Source organism: Labeo rohita, chromosome 11 (assembly GCF_022985175.1).
Source record: "Labeo rohita strain BAU-BD-2019 chromosome 11, IGBB_LRoh.1.0, whole genome shotgun sequence".
Lineage (NCBI taxonomy): Eukaryota > Metazoa > Chordata > Actinopteri > Cypriniformes > Cyprinidae > Labeo > Labeo rohita.
This window is the reverse complement of record NC_066879.1, coordinates 19631764-19649574: the sequence shown is the minus strand read 5'-3', so window position 1 is coordinate 19649574 and position 17811 is coordinate 19631764. Positions and strand designations below refer to the sequence as shown.

General features: G+C 34.0%; 2 protein-coding genes across 5 annotated transcripts; both read right to left on the bottom strand.

The window, feature by feature from the left end:
- Window positions 1–2219: 2219 nt before the first annotated feature.
- nxph2b (neurexophilin 2b) lies at window positions 2220–9058 on the bottom strand. 2 transcript variants are annotated; one of them, XM_051122172.1, is made up of 3 exons: window positions 8669–9058; window positions 8005–8150; window positions 2220–3608 (listed from the first exon to the last, which is right to left on the bottom strand). In XM_051122172.1, the coding sequence occupies exons 2-3, from the start codon at window positions 8053–8055 to the stop codon at window positions 2862–2864; spliced, it is 798 nt and encodes a 265-aa protein (XP_050978129.1). In that variant the 5' UTR covers window positions 8056–8150; window positions 8669–9058; the 3' UTR covers window positions 2220–2861. The 2 variants fall into 2 exon arrangements, with proteins under 2 accessions (XP_050978129.1, XP_050978127.1); XM_051122170.1 differs by having other exon boundaries at window positions 8005–8127.
- Window positions 9059–11397: 2339 nt separating this feature from the next.
- si:ch211-227n13.3 (uncharacterized) lies at window positions 11398–16435 on the bottom strand. 3 transcript variants are annotated; one of them, XM_051122088.1, is made up of 6 exons: window positions 16245–16424; window positions 15817–15877; window positions 15142–15706; window positions 14961–15039; window positions 14234–14347; window positions 11398–12270 (listed from the first exon to the last, which is right to left on the bottom strand). In XM_051122088.1, the coding sequence occupies exons 1-6, from the start codon at window positions 16298–16300 to the stop codon at window positions 11598–11600; spliced, it is 1548 nt and encodes a 515-aa protein (XP_050978045.1). In that variant the 5' UTR covers window positions 16301–16424; the 3' UTR covers window positions 11398–11597. The 3 variants fall into 3 exon arrangements, with proteins under 3 accessions (XP_050978045.1, XP_050978047.1, XP_050978046.1); XM_051122090.1 differs by lacking the exon at window positions 15817–15877 and having other exon boundaries at window positions 16361–16435; XM_051122089.1 differs by lacking the exon at window positions 15817–15877 and having other exon boundaries at window positions 16245–16403.
- Window positions 16436–17811: the final 1376 nt, after the last annotated feature.

The window sequence follows — 17811 nt, the reverse complement described above, 5'->3', positions numbered from 1 at the left end:
TATTTTGGTAAACTAAAGTAGTATTTTTAATTTGTTACTGTATTTAAGTACAATTTTAAGTTATTTGTACTTTACTGGTGTATTTTTATTTTGATAAACTAAAGTAGTATTTTTTACTTCATTACAGTACTTATGTTAAATTTTTAATTATCTGTACTTTACTGGTGTATTTTTATTTTGGTAAACTAAGGTAATATATTTACTTTGTTACTATACTTAAATACCATTTTAGGTCATCTGTACTTTACCATAGAATTTTAATTTGGTAAACTTTCCCCTAACTACATTCAAAATCATAATAATGTACTTAAGTACAATTTTAAATAATCTGTATGTTACTGGTGTATTTTTATTTTGGTAAATTAAGGTAGTATTTTTACTTCATTACTGTACTTAAGTAAAATTTTTAATTATCTGTACTTTACTGGTGTATTTTTATTTTGGTAAACTAAAGTAGTATTTTTACTTCATTACTGTGCTTAAGTACAATTTTAAATTATGTGTACCTTACTGGTGTATTTTTATTTTGGTAAACTAAATTATTATAATCGTTACTGTACTTAAGTACAATTTTAAATTATTATCTGTACTTTGCTGGTGTATTTATATTTTGTTAAACTAAAGTAGTATTTTTACTTTGTTACTGTATTTAAGTACAATTTTAAATTGTCTGCTCCTTACTGGTAGTATTTTACTGGTGTATATTTATTTTGGTAAACTTCTACTTTTACTTAACTACATTCCAAATCATAATAATATACTTAAGTACAATTTAAATTCTGTACTTTACTGGTGTATTTTTTATTTTGGTAACCTTTTACTTCACTATATTCCAAATCAAAATGTACTTTTTACTCCACTACATTTAATAAAAAACATGTTGTTCTTTCCTCCATTTGAAACTAGAGAAATCTTCACGCACTACAAGACGTGATTCATGAACAAGCCAATTCTTTTCAATCAGGTGATTTAGATGATTCGAATTTCTGTCTCAAAATGAGCCAAGAGCGTAGGATCCTCTGAGCTTAAGCGCGGGCATGACTGATGCCACGAAAAGTAAGTTACTAATGCCAAAGTTTAGCATTTAATATTTCATATTTAGCTCAATTCTGCCATCGGTGGAACAGGAGAGTAGATTAACATCAGTGGACTTGAACTTGAAAAATGGTGTGTATGGACATCTTTCCGCAGTTGAAACAAGATACCTTCTGATGTTCATTCATGTTTATTTCATGCTATAACTAGTAAAGAGAAAGAAATTTAAATGATCTGTACTTTACTGGTGTATTATTTCTTTGAATTTGTATTAATTCACCTGCCATTTGAACAGAGGCGCTACAGTGATCTGTCATGACACATTAAAGAGCCACAAAATGGTACCTGTTGTTTGAATTTGTTTAAAAAAATTTCTTGTCTGTCAGTGCGTCTTGTCAGTTTTCTCTTTGCTCCGCAATATATTTTTCACTGTGTGAGAACATCATGGCTAGTCGGACATTGCAACAGTAACTAATAAGGGCAGATCTTTGCGATGGGTCAATTGCAACATTTGTAGTTTCAAATTTTTTGATGGCAAGTTTACAATCTTGGAAGTTTCAGTTCAGAGAATATTAGTACCTTTAAAAACCCAAGTCGTGTGGAGCTGTATGATCTTTAACATGCCTCACGGTACATCTCCAGTGAACGCTATTGCAAACGCTTAATATACTTTTTGGTCCGTGGCTTCAAAAATCATTTGAATGAACTTTAATAAATCTCTTCTTTTTCAGTCTTTAAACATCTGGAGACGACTTAAGCTGAGATCAAAGCCAGCGTGCTGCAAATCCTCGAACTCCCTGTTCATCAAGCCAGGAGATTACACAGACTCTCACTGACACTACGTGTACATTTTTCACATCAGAGTTTGCACATATGATCACACCTTTTTGAACGAATCTGGTGTGAAACAATGTCATCCTCTGGTTTTCATATGGCTGAATTTACAGAGGTTAAACTGCCGAAATGGCTGTTCCACAATGAGACTCTCCTCCGGTAGTGCCAGAGGGATACAAGGGATTTTAAGAAGATTTTGTAACAAATGCGATGCAGATTTGACTTCTCAAGCTTTGTCTAAGACACTTTTTCTTTGTTTGCAGCATCTGTGCAAGGATTGCCATCCAATCTGTCTTGGGAGTCAAAGAAGAAAATACACAAGGGAGCATTGTGGAAACTTAAATCTCGTCTTTTCTTTAATAGAAACAAAATACAAAAGAACTGAGGAGCACATTATGGCTTCAACATTAATCTTAGTTACTGACAATGTTTCTGTGAACACAAAAATACGTTGGCATGAAAAGGAGGGTTGCAACATCACAAATGGCTGCAATACAAGATGTTTTACTTTTACTTGTTTTCCAAATCCCAGCTTACACTGATTGGGAAATTTGGATGTTTTAAAACGTCACACTGATGACATCACAAGAGCACTGAGAAAGGGTCAAGGGTCACTGTGGAAACCATAGATGTGTTGGTCTTGTTGAAGCTAAGTGTGAACCATATGAATGAGCCTTCAGGCTTAAGCTTGGGTTCATCCAAAAAATAAAATCCTGTCATTTGTTCACCCTCATGTTGTTCCAAATCAATTTAACAGTTTTGAGTTTCTTCTGCGAAAAATGATGACAGAAATAAACTCGTTATTTTTTGGGTGAACTATTCCTGTCATCAACTGCCCTAGTAGGACAAGCACGATAGATTCAAAAGACTGGTTCCTCATCTGACCTTGCTTCCGGTTCTTTGTGGAACAGAACGTGGAAACTACAGGCTAGAGAGGTTGTAACAACAAGATGACACCTTAGTTACCTCAACACATCCCAATCTAGGTTGTGCTATCCCACAGAGGTATAGGGAGTGTCACTGTGGTAGTTGTAGTCTGGGCAGACCTTCTGTACTAGCTTGTAGTCTGCACTGAAGAAGTCAATGTAGATGCAGATGACCTTGAAGGGCTTGGAGCAAAGCCAAGACACATGGCTTTGGGTCTGTTCCTGGAAACATACCCTGTTTGGGAAGTCGCTGCAAACGGACGTCCTCTTGCTGCGGTCCGTCTTCTCATATTCCACTCGACAGTTGAAGGCCTTATTGTCTTTGGGCACCTCTATGGTTTCCTGTTGAGTGATCTCAAAATCGACAGCCTTGGAGGGCGGGACCAGGCTGACGGACACGTTGCCCATGCCGGTGGAATTGTGGCGGAAATAAACGCTGAAGGTGCCGTTGCCGTGGTCCACAATTTTCCCGGTAATGAGAAGGTTTAGCTTGATCGTTTTGATGTTCGAATGGAAGTCGCCCCAGCCGAACATCTTCTTAAACTTGCCCGTTTTCACATAGGGACGACGTTTGGCCCTTGAGAGGGTTACTTCGCTATCAGTGTGGTTGGATAACCAAGCCCACAGATCCAGTGCCCCAGGGTCCTGAGCAGTTTCACGGCTCTGGCTGTTAGATTGGGACGGGTGGGAGAAAAGCCGCAGGGATTTGAGAATCCCCGAACGAGAGCTGTAAGGAGAGACACTTTCCTCCTTATCACTCTCTCCCCAACCCAGAGGAGACACAGCTGCTCTGAGCTCCGCTCCACATGTCACCTTCAAAGAAAAACCAAGAAGACAAAAGTTAACCGAAGAGGTTGTAGAAGCTAGAAAAATAAGCATCCAATCCAGTCTTGTGGACAAAAATAAACGTGTATCCTTAAGTCAACATTAAAAGATATTCAAAAACCACTCTTTACATGAGAATTAACGGTATGCAAATAAAAATAGTTTTTTTGGGAGGGGTTCTCTGACTACTACACTAGTGGAACCTTTTGGAGAACTGCTAGGAAACCTTTTGAAGGTGCTTCAGATATCCTGGTGTGTACTCTAGGAACGTTTTCTTATGATGAGGTTGCTGTAGGCACCATGTTCTTAAAAATAAAAGTTCTTTATTGACATATATAGGGGCTTTCGCACCAAAGAAACCTTTTCATAGTTCCTAGAACTATTGGTGGAAGTTTACGCTTTTTGGCGTGGAACTAGGAACGTATTTAGTTCTAAGAACTTGGTTTGGGGGAACTAAATGAGATCCTACTTCACAGTAGGTTCTAAAACAGTTCTAAAGGAACTTCCATTGACGTACACAGGGTTCGTACAGATACTGTTAAATGAAATTCCATGACTTTCAAAGACTTTTTGACTTTTCAAGTACTACTTTTTTGTTTTTAAGGACTTCAATCAGAGATCTCACTTACTGAACAATGTCTTCTCTTTCAAATTCTAAAAAAGGATAAAAAGATAAATAAAAACATACTAATAAAAAATAGCAAAAATTTGTGAAGCATAAGTATTATTACTGAAGTATTACAAAGTATACTACACTTTTACTATAGTGAATCCACTGATAATTTTCTGATAATTTTCTTACAGAATTTGTATTTGTGTATACGTTTCCTCTTTTTTTGTTTTTATAACTGTACTGCCTTAATGGTTTGATGTTTTCTACTGTTTATGAAAAAAGAAATCATTTCGAAATCCTGATCTGAAACGCAATACATGCTCCGAAGTCCCGAACTGAATCAAATGATTCGTGATCCATGCTCCGAAGTTCCGATCTAAAGCAAATGATTCGCAATCCACACTCTGAAGTCCAGATCTAAATAATAATTCCGATTCAGAGTTTCAAAAAGATTCGTTTCACTCATCACTACACGCTTTTAAAAATCATTACAAGCAATGTCGAAATTCGAAAATGAATGGCTCTTTTAATTTGATCTTGTAATTTGAGATCTTTTAAGTTCTGATCCGAAAAAAAATGATTCATGATACTTGAAAAAAGGTATGATGTTTTTTGAAAAGATATGTGCTTATCAAAAAAAAAAAAAAAAAGAAACTTATTTCATAGATACATTGTCTTTCAATAATTCAAGCACTTTTCAAATACTTTATCAGGAATATTGCAATTTTCAAGGGTTTCAAGCACTTTAAGCACCTCGTACGAACCCTGCGTAAGTGTACGCTGATTGTCCAAACGCATACAAAACACTGGCTACCTGGAACTGTTAAAAAGCTGTGTACAAATATTTACTTCACTGTCTGTATCGATAGCCTTGTGTGCAGCATGCCGACATATAGCGTTGTTGTGCTAAGGGTGTCCCGAGTTCGAATCCCAGATCAAGGACCTTTCCCGATCCCATCGTCTCTCTCTCTCTCTCTCTCTCTCCCACTTCGCTTCCTGTCAGCTATGATCTGTCCTATAATAATAATAAACCCAAAAAGGCCAAAAATAAACCTTTAAAAAAAAAAATGTTTACTTCACCGACATGGAAAAACGGCATTAATAACAACATTTAGCCACCTGTTGTCTACAGGGTTTTGTTCTTTTCTCAGCCTTGATGATATGTAACACTGCAAGTTGTCATACAAGATTTAGTCAGAATTCCATGCTCTTTTAATCACGTAAATTGTGTTTACGTTCTATTTCTGTTATCATGAAACTCACAACACACAACTAAAATTACACAGATCGCGGCGTCCTTCATTCACTAGTGTTTGACGTTTGTAAATGGCACGAATAAAGACGCCGCTGTTGGTAGCTTTAGAGTTCCTGCTGCCGGTGCAAATGCAACCAGGAAAACGGCCTGAGGGGGAAATTGGTTCTCTAGGAAGCACCATGCTGGCTAGTTCATAGAACTGAGTGGTGCAAAAGCACCTTATGATTCCATGAAGAACCTTTAACATCCATGGAATCTTTCCATTCCACAAAAGGTTCTTAATAGTAGAAAAAAGAATCTTTAGATTTTTTAAATGTTCTTCACACTAAGAAAGAATGATACTTTTAGAAAATGGTTCTTCAATGGCATCGCTATGAAAACCCCCTTTTGCAAGCATTTTTAAAAAATACAAAATGAGTTCTTACAGAAACTGATTTACATTTTGAACATTCCTTCCTTTTAAAAAGGGTGCCTAGAGGTTCTCCAGAGGGTTCTGCCAGTGTAGCAATCTATGAAACCCTAAATAATGCCTCAAGCATCTTTACATGAAAAGCGGTCAATCTATACCACACTGTTAAAATGAGAAGATGCTTGAGGCACCATCCTGTCAAAGCAGAAAAACGCTTTAGGAAAATGTAGGAACATTTTTTAGGCTGCATCAATAGACCACAAATGTGTACTAGGAAAGAAATTATTTAATATTTAAATTTAGTGCACATTTATATTTTTTAAGAGCTCCCAAAATACCACAAACACACCTCAGATGCATTATAAATGAATAATCTACTAGTATATCAAGAATAAAATTACAGCTAGCATGTTGAAGAAATCAAAGGAGATGCATCACTACATTAATAATCAAAACATAAAGAGGGGATGGGAAACTGAAAGCTGCATGAGACAGCTTTGTTTTAAATGATGCAAACAGGATGTAACATCTCCAGAGCACTGTAATGCAAGTTTACTACTGACTCAATAAACACCATCTACCTCAAGCCTAAGACTCACACCCAGAAAAACGGGTTCCTAAAACACACCCATTGTAGTCTAGAGATGCATATTAGCACTACAGCCAATCAATGAGATATTCCTTTGTTTTGCACTGCGGGCATGGTGAAATATGAATGAATGGAAAACAGCACAGGAAAGACCAAAGGAGGAAGATCAGGGAGGAGCTGCCCTACTCTCATTCTCTCCATCTTTCAACGAAGCTCAAAAGCCTCTCACATAGGCATAATTTGATAGAATGAAAGCATGTATATGTCCCAAATGGCTGTTTAGTCCCCATCTCGCCAAGTCTATCGTCAGCTTTCTCCATCATTTCTCTTTCATTTTCAGAGATAAAAAAACAGGGTAGATATTTATGAGACACAGATCATTTGTGCCGTACATTTCACAATTCAAACCCCGCGATGGTGAATGAAAACTGAAATCCAATTCCACAGTTTGTTAATTTCAGTACTGTGCAAATTCGTGATCCACAGAACAAAATAAGTACCGAAATCCTCTGAAGGTGAGGAGAGACGAGAGATACGAAATGTGTAAAATGAAGGAGAAAATGTTACCAGAAATCACAAAAAATGAAGCCGAGCAAAAAGTAGTTCATTCTGGTGAATCATAATAACCCTGTGGAAAGAATTAATGGAATGTATGGAATTTAAAAAATAAATAAATAAATAAATAAATAAATAAAAAAGAAAGAAATATCTTAAATATATATATATAATTTTGTACATTTATTTATTTAGAGATTTATTTAGAGATTAGGGACTTGTATTTAATCTTAAGTAAACACATTTTATTACAGTTCAAGGATGGAAAAAAATTAAGCGGGAAAAAATGATAAAAATCTGACTTTGTGATTGAAGTAAAGGAAAAGTCTCTTGAGAGAGGACTTAGGGCTAAACCATCACACAGGTTGTCATTTCATCTTAAACTGGCTTAAAATGGTTTCTGGGATAAAGTCTTAAATTAAAATCTGCATTGGGTTTGTGAAGTCATATGCGTTAAAATTAATCTTTGGAAATAAAAACACAATCACACAAATTTTGTTCTCTGATGAGAAATAAGCAAAACTGATGGATTAAGGGCCTTGCGGAAAGTGGATTATTCAAAGACTTAAAGAGGAAATGAGACAAAAAAGCCACGGCATATACTAAATGCATATTTGGATTACACTAACTATTTTGTCTTCCCCAAAAAAATTAAAAATAAAATAAAATAATACAAATAAAAAAGCAATAAATATATAAAAACAGTAATTATATATTATTAAAAATATTTAGAAAATTATTTGTTTTTGCCTGTTTTGTAAATACTACACTACTTAAAAAAACAACAACAATGAAGATGACAGTTAATTAGTTGCAATAATAATAATAATAAATATATACTGTGTCTTTTTTCATTTTTCATCAGTAATACAACCTGGGAGAAAAAAAGGTTATTTTTGGCAAATGAAATACTGCAGTAGTCACATATTGTTTTAATTAAATTAATGTAAATAAAACTCATACCATGTGTAAGCAGAGCATAAGCAGGGCAGAGTAACACTGGCACATCTTCATGTGTTTTTTTGAGTCCAGATCTGGCTTAGTAAAGATCAGGTCCACTCGTGGCAAGGTCTCGAGTCAGTATTCCTAAAAACACAAAACCTGTCACGCTTCAAGATATGAGGAAATATACAAAATTAGTGTTAAAAACAAACAACAAATAATACAAAATGATCAAACTTTATATTTACTCACGTAACGGTACAATTACGTTAGCGTGTCATTAACAATCGTCTTAAAACGTCAAAACGTAATTAATAAAAGCTATAAAACTGGTCAAGTTTATTGTTTTAATTAACCTTTTACCATTTGATTAACAGTTTAACTTTTTTTGCAGATTCTGTGGTGTGAAAAATAAATGTTAAGAATTACAAACACCATTTGGTCTCTCAAATAAAATAAAAGTCATAAAACCATGTTTAAATGAATTAAAATATTGTATTTAAAATAAATGACACTGAGTGTCAAGTTCACTAACATGTACTGAGCAATATTAAAGGACAAGCAATTATTTTGAGAACAGGTTTGTATTACATAAAATAGATACAACAAACAAATGCAAAAAGTGTTACACAATTAGCAAATTTTGTTTAATATGATTAACAGTAATCTGTTTTAAAAACCTCACCTTTTTACTGTAGAGTTGGACGCATGCATCTCTGTGCGGTGAGCATCCTTATAGTTTAGTTATCGGATGCTGAAAACAAACATTGCTCCTCGACAGTCCGAACTCAAAGTGACCAGCAATAAAAACTTCTCTGCATTTGATTAAAACAATATAATCTTCTTCTTAACTCAGCGTGGCTCGTGTCCAGCTGCATTAAATCCTCTTAGCTCTGCTCATCTGGCTGCGTGCCTTTCCTCTGCAACCCTCACATATCCTAACACGATTATGCGTGGATGTGATTGTCCATCCAAAAGAAAAAAAAAATTATAATACAACTGCTCTCTAAGCAGTCCCCTGGGTAAAAGTCCGGTTTTGCTGCATCCTTGCCCGCTCGCTCTTCCTAAACTGATGTTGTGTGATGGATCAGTGCTCTTTTGGGTTGTGACAGTGGAGTCACTGAGCCCAACCCCTCAACATCAGCACCAATAACAGCACACATCACACTTTAAAGCTTTTTTTTATGTATGTAAAGCCATTTAAAAGCACTGTGTGTTAACTCGGTGCTAGGAAGCACTTTGATGGTTCATAAAACAGCAGACTTGCCTTGTGGGCAGAGTTTAGATTTTTGAGACAAAAGTGCTTTTCAGAAGCATTTTGGATCTTTTGTCATCGTGAGACTCTGCAAAAAAATGAAAACACATTTTATGTAAATGTAACACAACAATTTTTTTAAATAAAATAAAATATGTTTGTCTTACCCTACATAGTGTGCTGCTGGGGCTTCTTGTCACACTTGGGCTAAGTTAAAATTACAACAATTTAAAAACAAGAAAAATTATAAAAAAAAAAAAAAAAAAAAAAATCAAACCATTGTTTTGCCACATTTTATGTAAACATAACACATCAAATGTTTACATTTCCATAGTACTATATTAAGATTTTTTTTTTTTTTAAATATTGGGATAGAATGATTCTGAGGGTGGCTTTTTAAAAAAGCTATTGAAAATTTAACCCAAAATAAAATAAAATAAAATAAAATAAAACACGTTTGTCTTACCCTACATAGTGTGCTGCTGGGGCTTCTTGTCATACTTGGGCTAAGTTAAAATTACAATAAGTTAAAAACAAGAAAAAAAATGAAAGACAAAGACCAAAAATGTAAAGCATAACACCAAAAAGCAAACCTTTTTTTTTTTTTTTTTGGCACATTTTACATAAACATAACACATCAAATCTTTACAAGCACACAGTATTATGTTAAGATTTTTTTTTTTTTAATTGGGATAGTTAATTTGATAGTGTAAGTCTCAGAGATTGTTTCTCAGGGTGGCTTTTTAATAAAAAGCTATTGAAAATGTAACCCAAAATAAAATAAAATAAAATAAAATAATAAAATAAAATAAAATAAAATGTTTGTCTTACCCTACATAGCCTGATGGGGCTTCTTGTCATAAAAATTACAAGAAGTTAAAAACAAAAAAAAAAAATTATGAAACACAAAACACCAAAAATGTAAAACATAACATTCAAAAACCAAACCATTGTTTGGCCACATTTTATGTAAACATAACACATCAAATTTGTACACTTCCATAGTATTATATAAAAATATATAGTTAATTTAGTAGTGTGTACGTCTCAGAAAATGTTTTTCAGGGTGGCTTTTTAATGAAAAGCTACTGGAAATTTAACCCAAAATCAAACAAAACAAAAAACAAAACAAAACACACGTTTGTCTTACCCTACATAATGTGCTGCTGGGACTTTTTGTCACACTTGGGCTAATTCAAAATTACAATAAGTTAAAAACAAGAGAAATTATGAAAGATAAAACACCAAAAATGTAAAACGTAGTATTAAAAGAAAAAAAAATTTAACTGTATCGGCAAATTATAAATTTAGTTTATGACATTTAACGCATGCAACAACTTGCCACTTTTATGAAAAAACACAAATTAAATCCACCTGTCATAACATAGCTGACCCCTAATTTTTTGAAATAATTAAAAAAAAATACAATTCAAATATAAGGTTTTGCAAAAAAATTGAAAAAAAAAAAAAAAAAACTCAAAAAACTTCCACCCTTTTTATATATATATATATGATATTATATTATATTAATATATCAGCTACAGCCTCAATAATTAGTTCTCAGAAAAATGCCAGGAAAGATTTAAAACAATGCCTAACAATCATTAACAACAGAAATTGTTCATTAGAGTCAAATAAATGAATAGTTGTATCTAAACGATTTGCATACACTCTTTACAACATTTTGGGTTCCCCAAATATTTTTATATATATTTGGGTTCCCAAAATATTTTTCTTAGTGTAAAGACTATTTTAACTATCTGAAAAACATTTTTTTCATAAAGAACATTTTCATGAATTTTGAAGGTTCTTCATGGAACCATCAATTCCAATAATTTTAATATTTTTAAGAGTTTCTGTATTGCTGACTCTAAGGTATACTTATCTATTTGAAACTAGTGTGATACAACCATTTTTCCCAACTACTGAAAAACCGGACATCCTGTATTATGCACAGACTCATGTTAGATGTCAAAACATCGTGTTTTGTCAATGTGTTTCACGCGTTTAAGAAGTTGTATGTTGTAATAATTAAAAATGGTTTAAGAAACTACAGACCAGTGAAGATGTGAAAGTTTGTTTGGAAACAGCTCCGCTCTGTGGTTATTTCAGTAACTGCAGTTTAAGCCACTGTGGAGTTCACAGCACAGACAAACAGGTGAGGAAATGCAAGATTTATTTACTCATGCAAATGCAAATGTTAGAAGACAAACAAATGAACACTGCAATAAATAATGGCAGACTTTTTTTTTTTAGAGTTCTAATCTATTAATTTAGTTAACAGAAGCTGCAAAACTTGACAGCAGTGTTGCACGTCTCTTCAATGACTAACAGAATTAATTACAAAACTTCCACAGAGTCATTTGCAGGACTCCTTAATAATCTGGTTCTGATTCTTCACCAGCGTGGCTAACATGGACATGAAGTTGGGCTTCTGCACAGCAGGTTTTGTAACACCAGAGGCAGAGACTTTCTTCTGGTTTCCTCGTTTAATCTTGGGCTTCATGCTGAACAGATCTGTGGGCGTCCTGAACCCATCCAAATCCTCAGAAATCTCTTCCTGCTGCTCATTCTGGGCTTCACGAATCGCTCCACGTTTGTGCTTCTGCCGAGGGCTTTTCCTCCTCTCCACAGTTTCCACAGCAACAGTTTCAGGCATGTCATCAAACTTCAGCACCCGCCGCGTTCCGTCTACGCCATCAGACACTTCCTGCTTGTTCAATTTGCCCCGGACATTAGTCGTCCTCTGTTTGCTGGAGGCATCTGAGGTCTGCTTCAAATCTGCATTTAATCTTGAAATCTTGTCATCTACAAGCAGTTTGTCCTCCTGCGTCACACTGACACTAAGGTCGAGTGGTGAAAGCTGCTGAGATAATGTGTTGTTTAATGAAGGCTTCCTTTTCACTGAAGATTTCCAGCCAGCAAGGGGCGGCCAGACCAGAGATCGCGACCTTTTACGATGCCGTGACTTTGCTTTGGTAATGGACAGGTTGGTCTGAATGGAGAGCAGATGCTTGCAGCGACGCAGATTCCTAAACATGTGTATACAAAAATTATTTTACTAAATACATATACACACAATGCTGGAGTATTTTTCATCTTTCTTTGAACATTAAAATTGTAAGGTACACTATGTTAATACACTTCCAGTTAAAAGTTTTAGAACAGTAAAATTTAATGTTTTTTAAAGTCTCTTCTGGAACTTGGAATGAAATAGTGTTATATTTTTGTATTATATATATATATATATATATATATATATATATATATATATATATGCATAAATTTTAAGGTGGTTTGATTCAATCCTGTAGACTTTATTTGTATCGAACACTGAAGATGCTGCTCATTATACTAGCAAATGTGAAAATCAAGTTAACTCAGAGTGGTTTCCATTATAACCCCATCACTTCAATTGTACTTCAGGCAACAGTTTGTCAGTTTGCTTTAGAATTAGCAAAGTAACTAAAAATGACAATTGTTTTTACACACTATTCAAAGGTTTTTGAACAGTAAGATTTTCAGTATTTTTAAAGAAGTCTCTTTTGCTCACCAAGCCTGCATTTATTTGATCCAAAATACAGCAAAAGCAGTAATATTGTGAAATATGTTTACTATTTAAAATAACTGCTTTCTATTTTAATATATTTTTAAAATGTAATTTATTCCTGTGATTAAAGCTAAATTTTTAGCATCATTACTTCAGTCTTTAGTGTCACATGATGCTTCAAAAGTCATTCTAATATGCTGATGTTCAAGAAACATTTATTTTATTATTATTATTATTATTATTATTATCAATATTTAAAGCAGCTGACTACATTTTCTTCAGGATTCTTTGATGAATAGAAATATCCAAAAAACATTATTTATTTGAAATAAAAATTATTTTTATACACCATACCATTCAAAAGTTTGAAGTCAGTATAATTTTTTTTTAATAACAATAATAATAGTAATAATAATAATAATAATAATAATAATAATAAATGTTTTTTGAGCAGCAAATAAGAATATTAGAATGACTGGAGTAATGATGCTAAAATTCAGCTTTGAAATAACAGGAATAAATTACATTTTAAAATATATTCAAATAGAAAAAAAAAAGTTATTTTAAACAGTAAAAATATTTCAAAATTGTACTGTTTTTGCTGTACTTTGAATCAAATAAATGCAGGCTTGGTGAGCAGAAGAGACTTCTTTAAAAATACTAAAAATCTTACTGTTCAAAAACTTTTGAATAGTAGTGTATAAAAACAGTTATTTGTCATTTTTAATTATTTTCATTTGTATTTCATTCCAAGTTTTTTTTTTTTTTTTTTTTTTTTTTTTTTTTTTAAAGAAAAGTGACAGTACAGACATTTATAATGCTACAAATAATTTCTATTTCAAATTACTCTAAATTATATTCTTTTGAAATTCATCAAATTCATTTTCTGTTCATCAAAGAATCCTGATTTTTTTTTAAAATCAGTTTCCACAACAATGTTAAGCAGTGTTTTCACCACTGATAAAAATAAAAAATGTTACTTAAGCAGAAAATCAACATATTTGGATTTCTGAAGGATCATGTGACACTGAGGACTGGAGTAATGAGTAATGATGCTAAAAATCAAATTACATTTTAAAATATATTAAAATAGAAAACATTTTCTATAAATTGAATAATATTTCACAATATTACTGTTTTTACTGTTTCTGATCAAATAAATGTAGCCTTGGTGAGAATAAGAGTAGAGAATTATACTGTATTAATTGGAAAAAAATTTTTAAATTAAATTGTAGTACAAAAATCTGTCATACTACTAATAATAACCAACAATCATACATAAAAAAATAATATTATATTACAAATATTCATGCTCAAAAACAAAACAAAAAATACAAAATGGAAAACAGACAAAAAAAAAAAAAGACCATCATCGTTGAAGTAGACTGTTTTCAACCCCAAATCGTTATGAATTAATTCTGATAATGAATGATATATTGACTCACCTCTGCTGGAACACATGAGGTCTGGAGCAGTTTGTCTGAGGTCTGTTGACGACTGCACAATCAAAGTCTCCTGCTAACAGCTTCCTGATCCGACTCAGGCTTGCCCACAATAACCTGAGGATCAACATTCACACAATTCACATTCAACCTAATTAACATATGATTATTAAACTGGTAATTCACTAATGGCAAGATGGGCTTTTAATAAACCTTGGCTGCAGTAAAAAGCAGACTTTTTACACCCTCATGTTGTGTTGCAGTCATTTTGAAGCTGAGAGGATGTACTTTTTCCTGAAAATGCTTATGTTATTGCACTGAACTAAAACCTACTGTCTTTGCTGATAATTCTTGTACTTTTTGGGGATCCCTTACCTTGTTATACTAGTGATAATAACTATAAATTGATCATCTTTTTTATGCTATATAATTACCAAATACTGGACTCAATCTTTTTTGGCACTTTGTTTTCTTTTAAATAGCAGTTTATTATTTATTTATTTTTTATTGTTGATTCTAAACTTTTTCAGCTAATTGATCTAAGCTTCTGTTCCTTAGTTTTTTAGTAAATATAGCCAAAATTATTCACTATTTTTTTAATGAGGTGAATAATGAGGCCTAAGACCAATCAGTTCCAAAATAAACCCCTGGACTTTCTATAATAAACATCTCTCTACAGAAAAATCGTATTAATAATAACCGTGTTACATTAATGCAGAACACAACATACCCCTTCTCTCGACGACGGCGTCTGTGCGGACGCCACTTCTTAAGCAGAACCCAAACATCACAAGATAAAGATGCTGGATCTAATATACAAAGGAAAAATATTTTCAGTATCACAATAACATGATTGATATAACACACCAACACACGTCTCATTTTTATAAAAGCACAACTGAAATATTTACTTGTATCTCTGCTTTTCTGTATCGGGATTGGCTGCTTTTTCATCTTGTTAAAAAGTCTCTCGCATTCCCTGCATCTTACAGTATCAACTGAACGACAAGGTGAGCTGGGACCCGATTCCACTGTGAGATCAGTACTGGATTCGTCCAAAATACACTCAAGCTCTTCTTGAGACTCAATCGCAGAAGTATTAGCCCTCTCCCTGAGTTTCTCTAGAGTGTCCTCAGCCATTGAACCAGGAGCCAAGCAGATCTTCTGAACCGCTTCATGTTGGGGTTCCACAACGGAAATCGGCCTCTCATCTTCTTTTCTCCCTCGACGTGATGCATCAACTCTACTCTTCCTTACTGGCCGCTTCACATGTTGAATGACAGACACATGGTCTTTTATTTCTTCCACACTGTCTGACTGGCTAGAGTCAGTAGTGTCACTCAACACCACAGAGATGCTCTCAGTGTCCTTCACATGTTCTCGCTGGCGAAGCCGTCGGCTTCTCAGGACTGTGTTGCGCCGCAGTTTCATAGAGACAGACCTGGTAGTAACCTCACTGAGAACCAAGACATTCACCTGTGACACAGAATCAGAAAAATTGACAAATTATTAAACAACATCATATATAAGTTACTAAGCAAAAAACCTCCTAGGTAATGGTTTTGACTTATTGGAGTAATTTCTACCTCACTGTAGCATCCTGACTCTTGTCTTGGAGGAAAGTTAGTGAAGTACTGGTAATATTCCCTGAAAACAATAGCCATCAGTGACTAATTCTCAGTTTGACTAACTAGTCATCAAAGTTCTGGTCACAAATCCAAACAATATAAATTAAGTAGTAAATTTGATTCACTAATGCACAATAATTGTTTCTTGGTAAGCAGCTTAACGTTACTACATAGTGTAACGTTACTTAGCTCTTTAAAACTTCATTTAAGTAATATTGTTACGTGTAATCTGTTAATAAAGCACTTTAATCCTTAATCACCTCTCAAATAGCATATTTTCGTTGTTTAACTCGAAATATTTGATTTGTACTTTGTTCGTTTTGGTTTGTTTGACTGTCTGATGAAGCAATGGCGCTCTTTAAATAAGGATAACTCATATTTCTTACTCTCTCTCGAAATGTCGACAGTCTGTTTGTTCCAAGAACATGTCCAACACGTCCATCGCTTCAAAACGGAGTCTAAAGGGGATCAATCCGAAACGAAAACGCCGTTTTCTGTTTACCTCAGTATTGCTGGGCTATTCGCGCGCGATCACGTTTGAGCCAGCCTCCTGTCATCAACCGGAAGCTGTAGTTCAACTGAAGCAGCCATAAGGGGGCGCTCCAGTGTGTTTTTAAAATATGTTGGGCTAGAGAAAGCCTACATACTGATATTGTTTAAATGTTGAATTCTCAATAAATTCTGAGCTTTCAAGCTACCACCACTTGAGTCGGTCTGCCTTAAAACCTCGAAATTATAGGTTTTACGTTTCTCTTAAAGATTAAGTTAATTTTCCTGATAATTTACTCATCCCCATGTCATCCAAGATGTTCATGTCTTTCTTAAGTCGAAAAGAATTTTTTTTTTTTTTTTGAGGAAAATATTCCATATTTTTCTCCATAATGTGGAGACAATGGTGGCCAAAAAGTTGAAGGTGAACAGTTTCAGTGAAGGTTCGAATGGATCTACATGATCCCAGCCAAGGAATAAAGGTCTCATCTAATAAAACTATTATTTTCTAAAAAAAAAAAAAATACAAATGTATATACTTTTTAACCACAAATGCTTGTCTTGCACTAATTTAACGTAGGCGGAAGTACAGACCAAGTGTTTACATGCAAAGAAAGTCAAACACCCTTTACAAAAAAAGGTAAAACAACGATGTTGGACGATTTTTAGTTGGAGGAGAAAATAAGATGGAGTTTTTCGACCTACCCTACCTTTTTTAACATAAGTACACAAATGAAGTTGCGTGGAGCATGCACATCGCCAAAGTAGTGCAAGATGAGCATTTGTGGTTAAAAAGTATATACAGTACTGTGCAAAAGTTTTAGGCCACTAGTATTTTCACCAGCTAAAAAATGGTTTAAAGTAAGTTATTTGTATCTTTTGCTGTATTCTGTCAGTGTCATTTCCAAACATTCTGTTTGCCATTAATTGTAATAATCTAGTGAGATTTTTGTTTGCACAGGCAGTCTGACAACAGCCAGTGCTCCACACAGACATCTGATCTCACCATCATCCAGTCTGTCTCTGGACTGACATGAAGAAACAGAATAACTGAAACAGACTAAATCCAGAAGAACTGTTTCAACATCTCCAAGATGTTTCAAGTAACCTACCTGCAAAGCTACCTGAAAAACTCTGCACAAGTGCACCTAGGGCAAAAGCTGCTTTAAATGCAAAGGATGGTCACATCAAATGCTGATTTATTTTAGTTAATAGAAGTTCATTGATAAAGAAAATCTATTTATGACATTGTTTTTGACAGCATCCTCATTTTATGTGCCTAAGTGTCTAAAAATGTTAACAGTACTGTAGCTTTGTAGGTGTAGGTCTCTTAAAGCATCTTGGAGATGTTGCCACAGTTCTTCTGGATTTAGTCTGTCTCCCTTTTTTCTGTTTCTTAAGACAGACTGGATTGAATGATGGAGAGATCAGATCTCTGTTTGCACAAGGAGTCTGACAACAGCC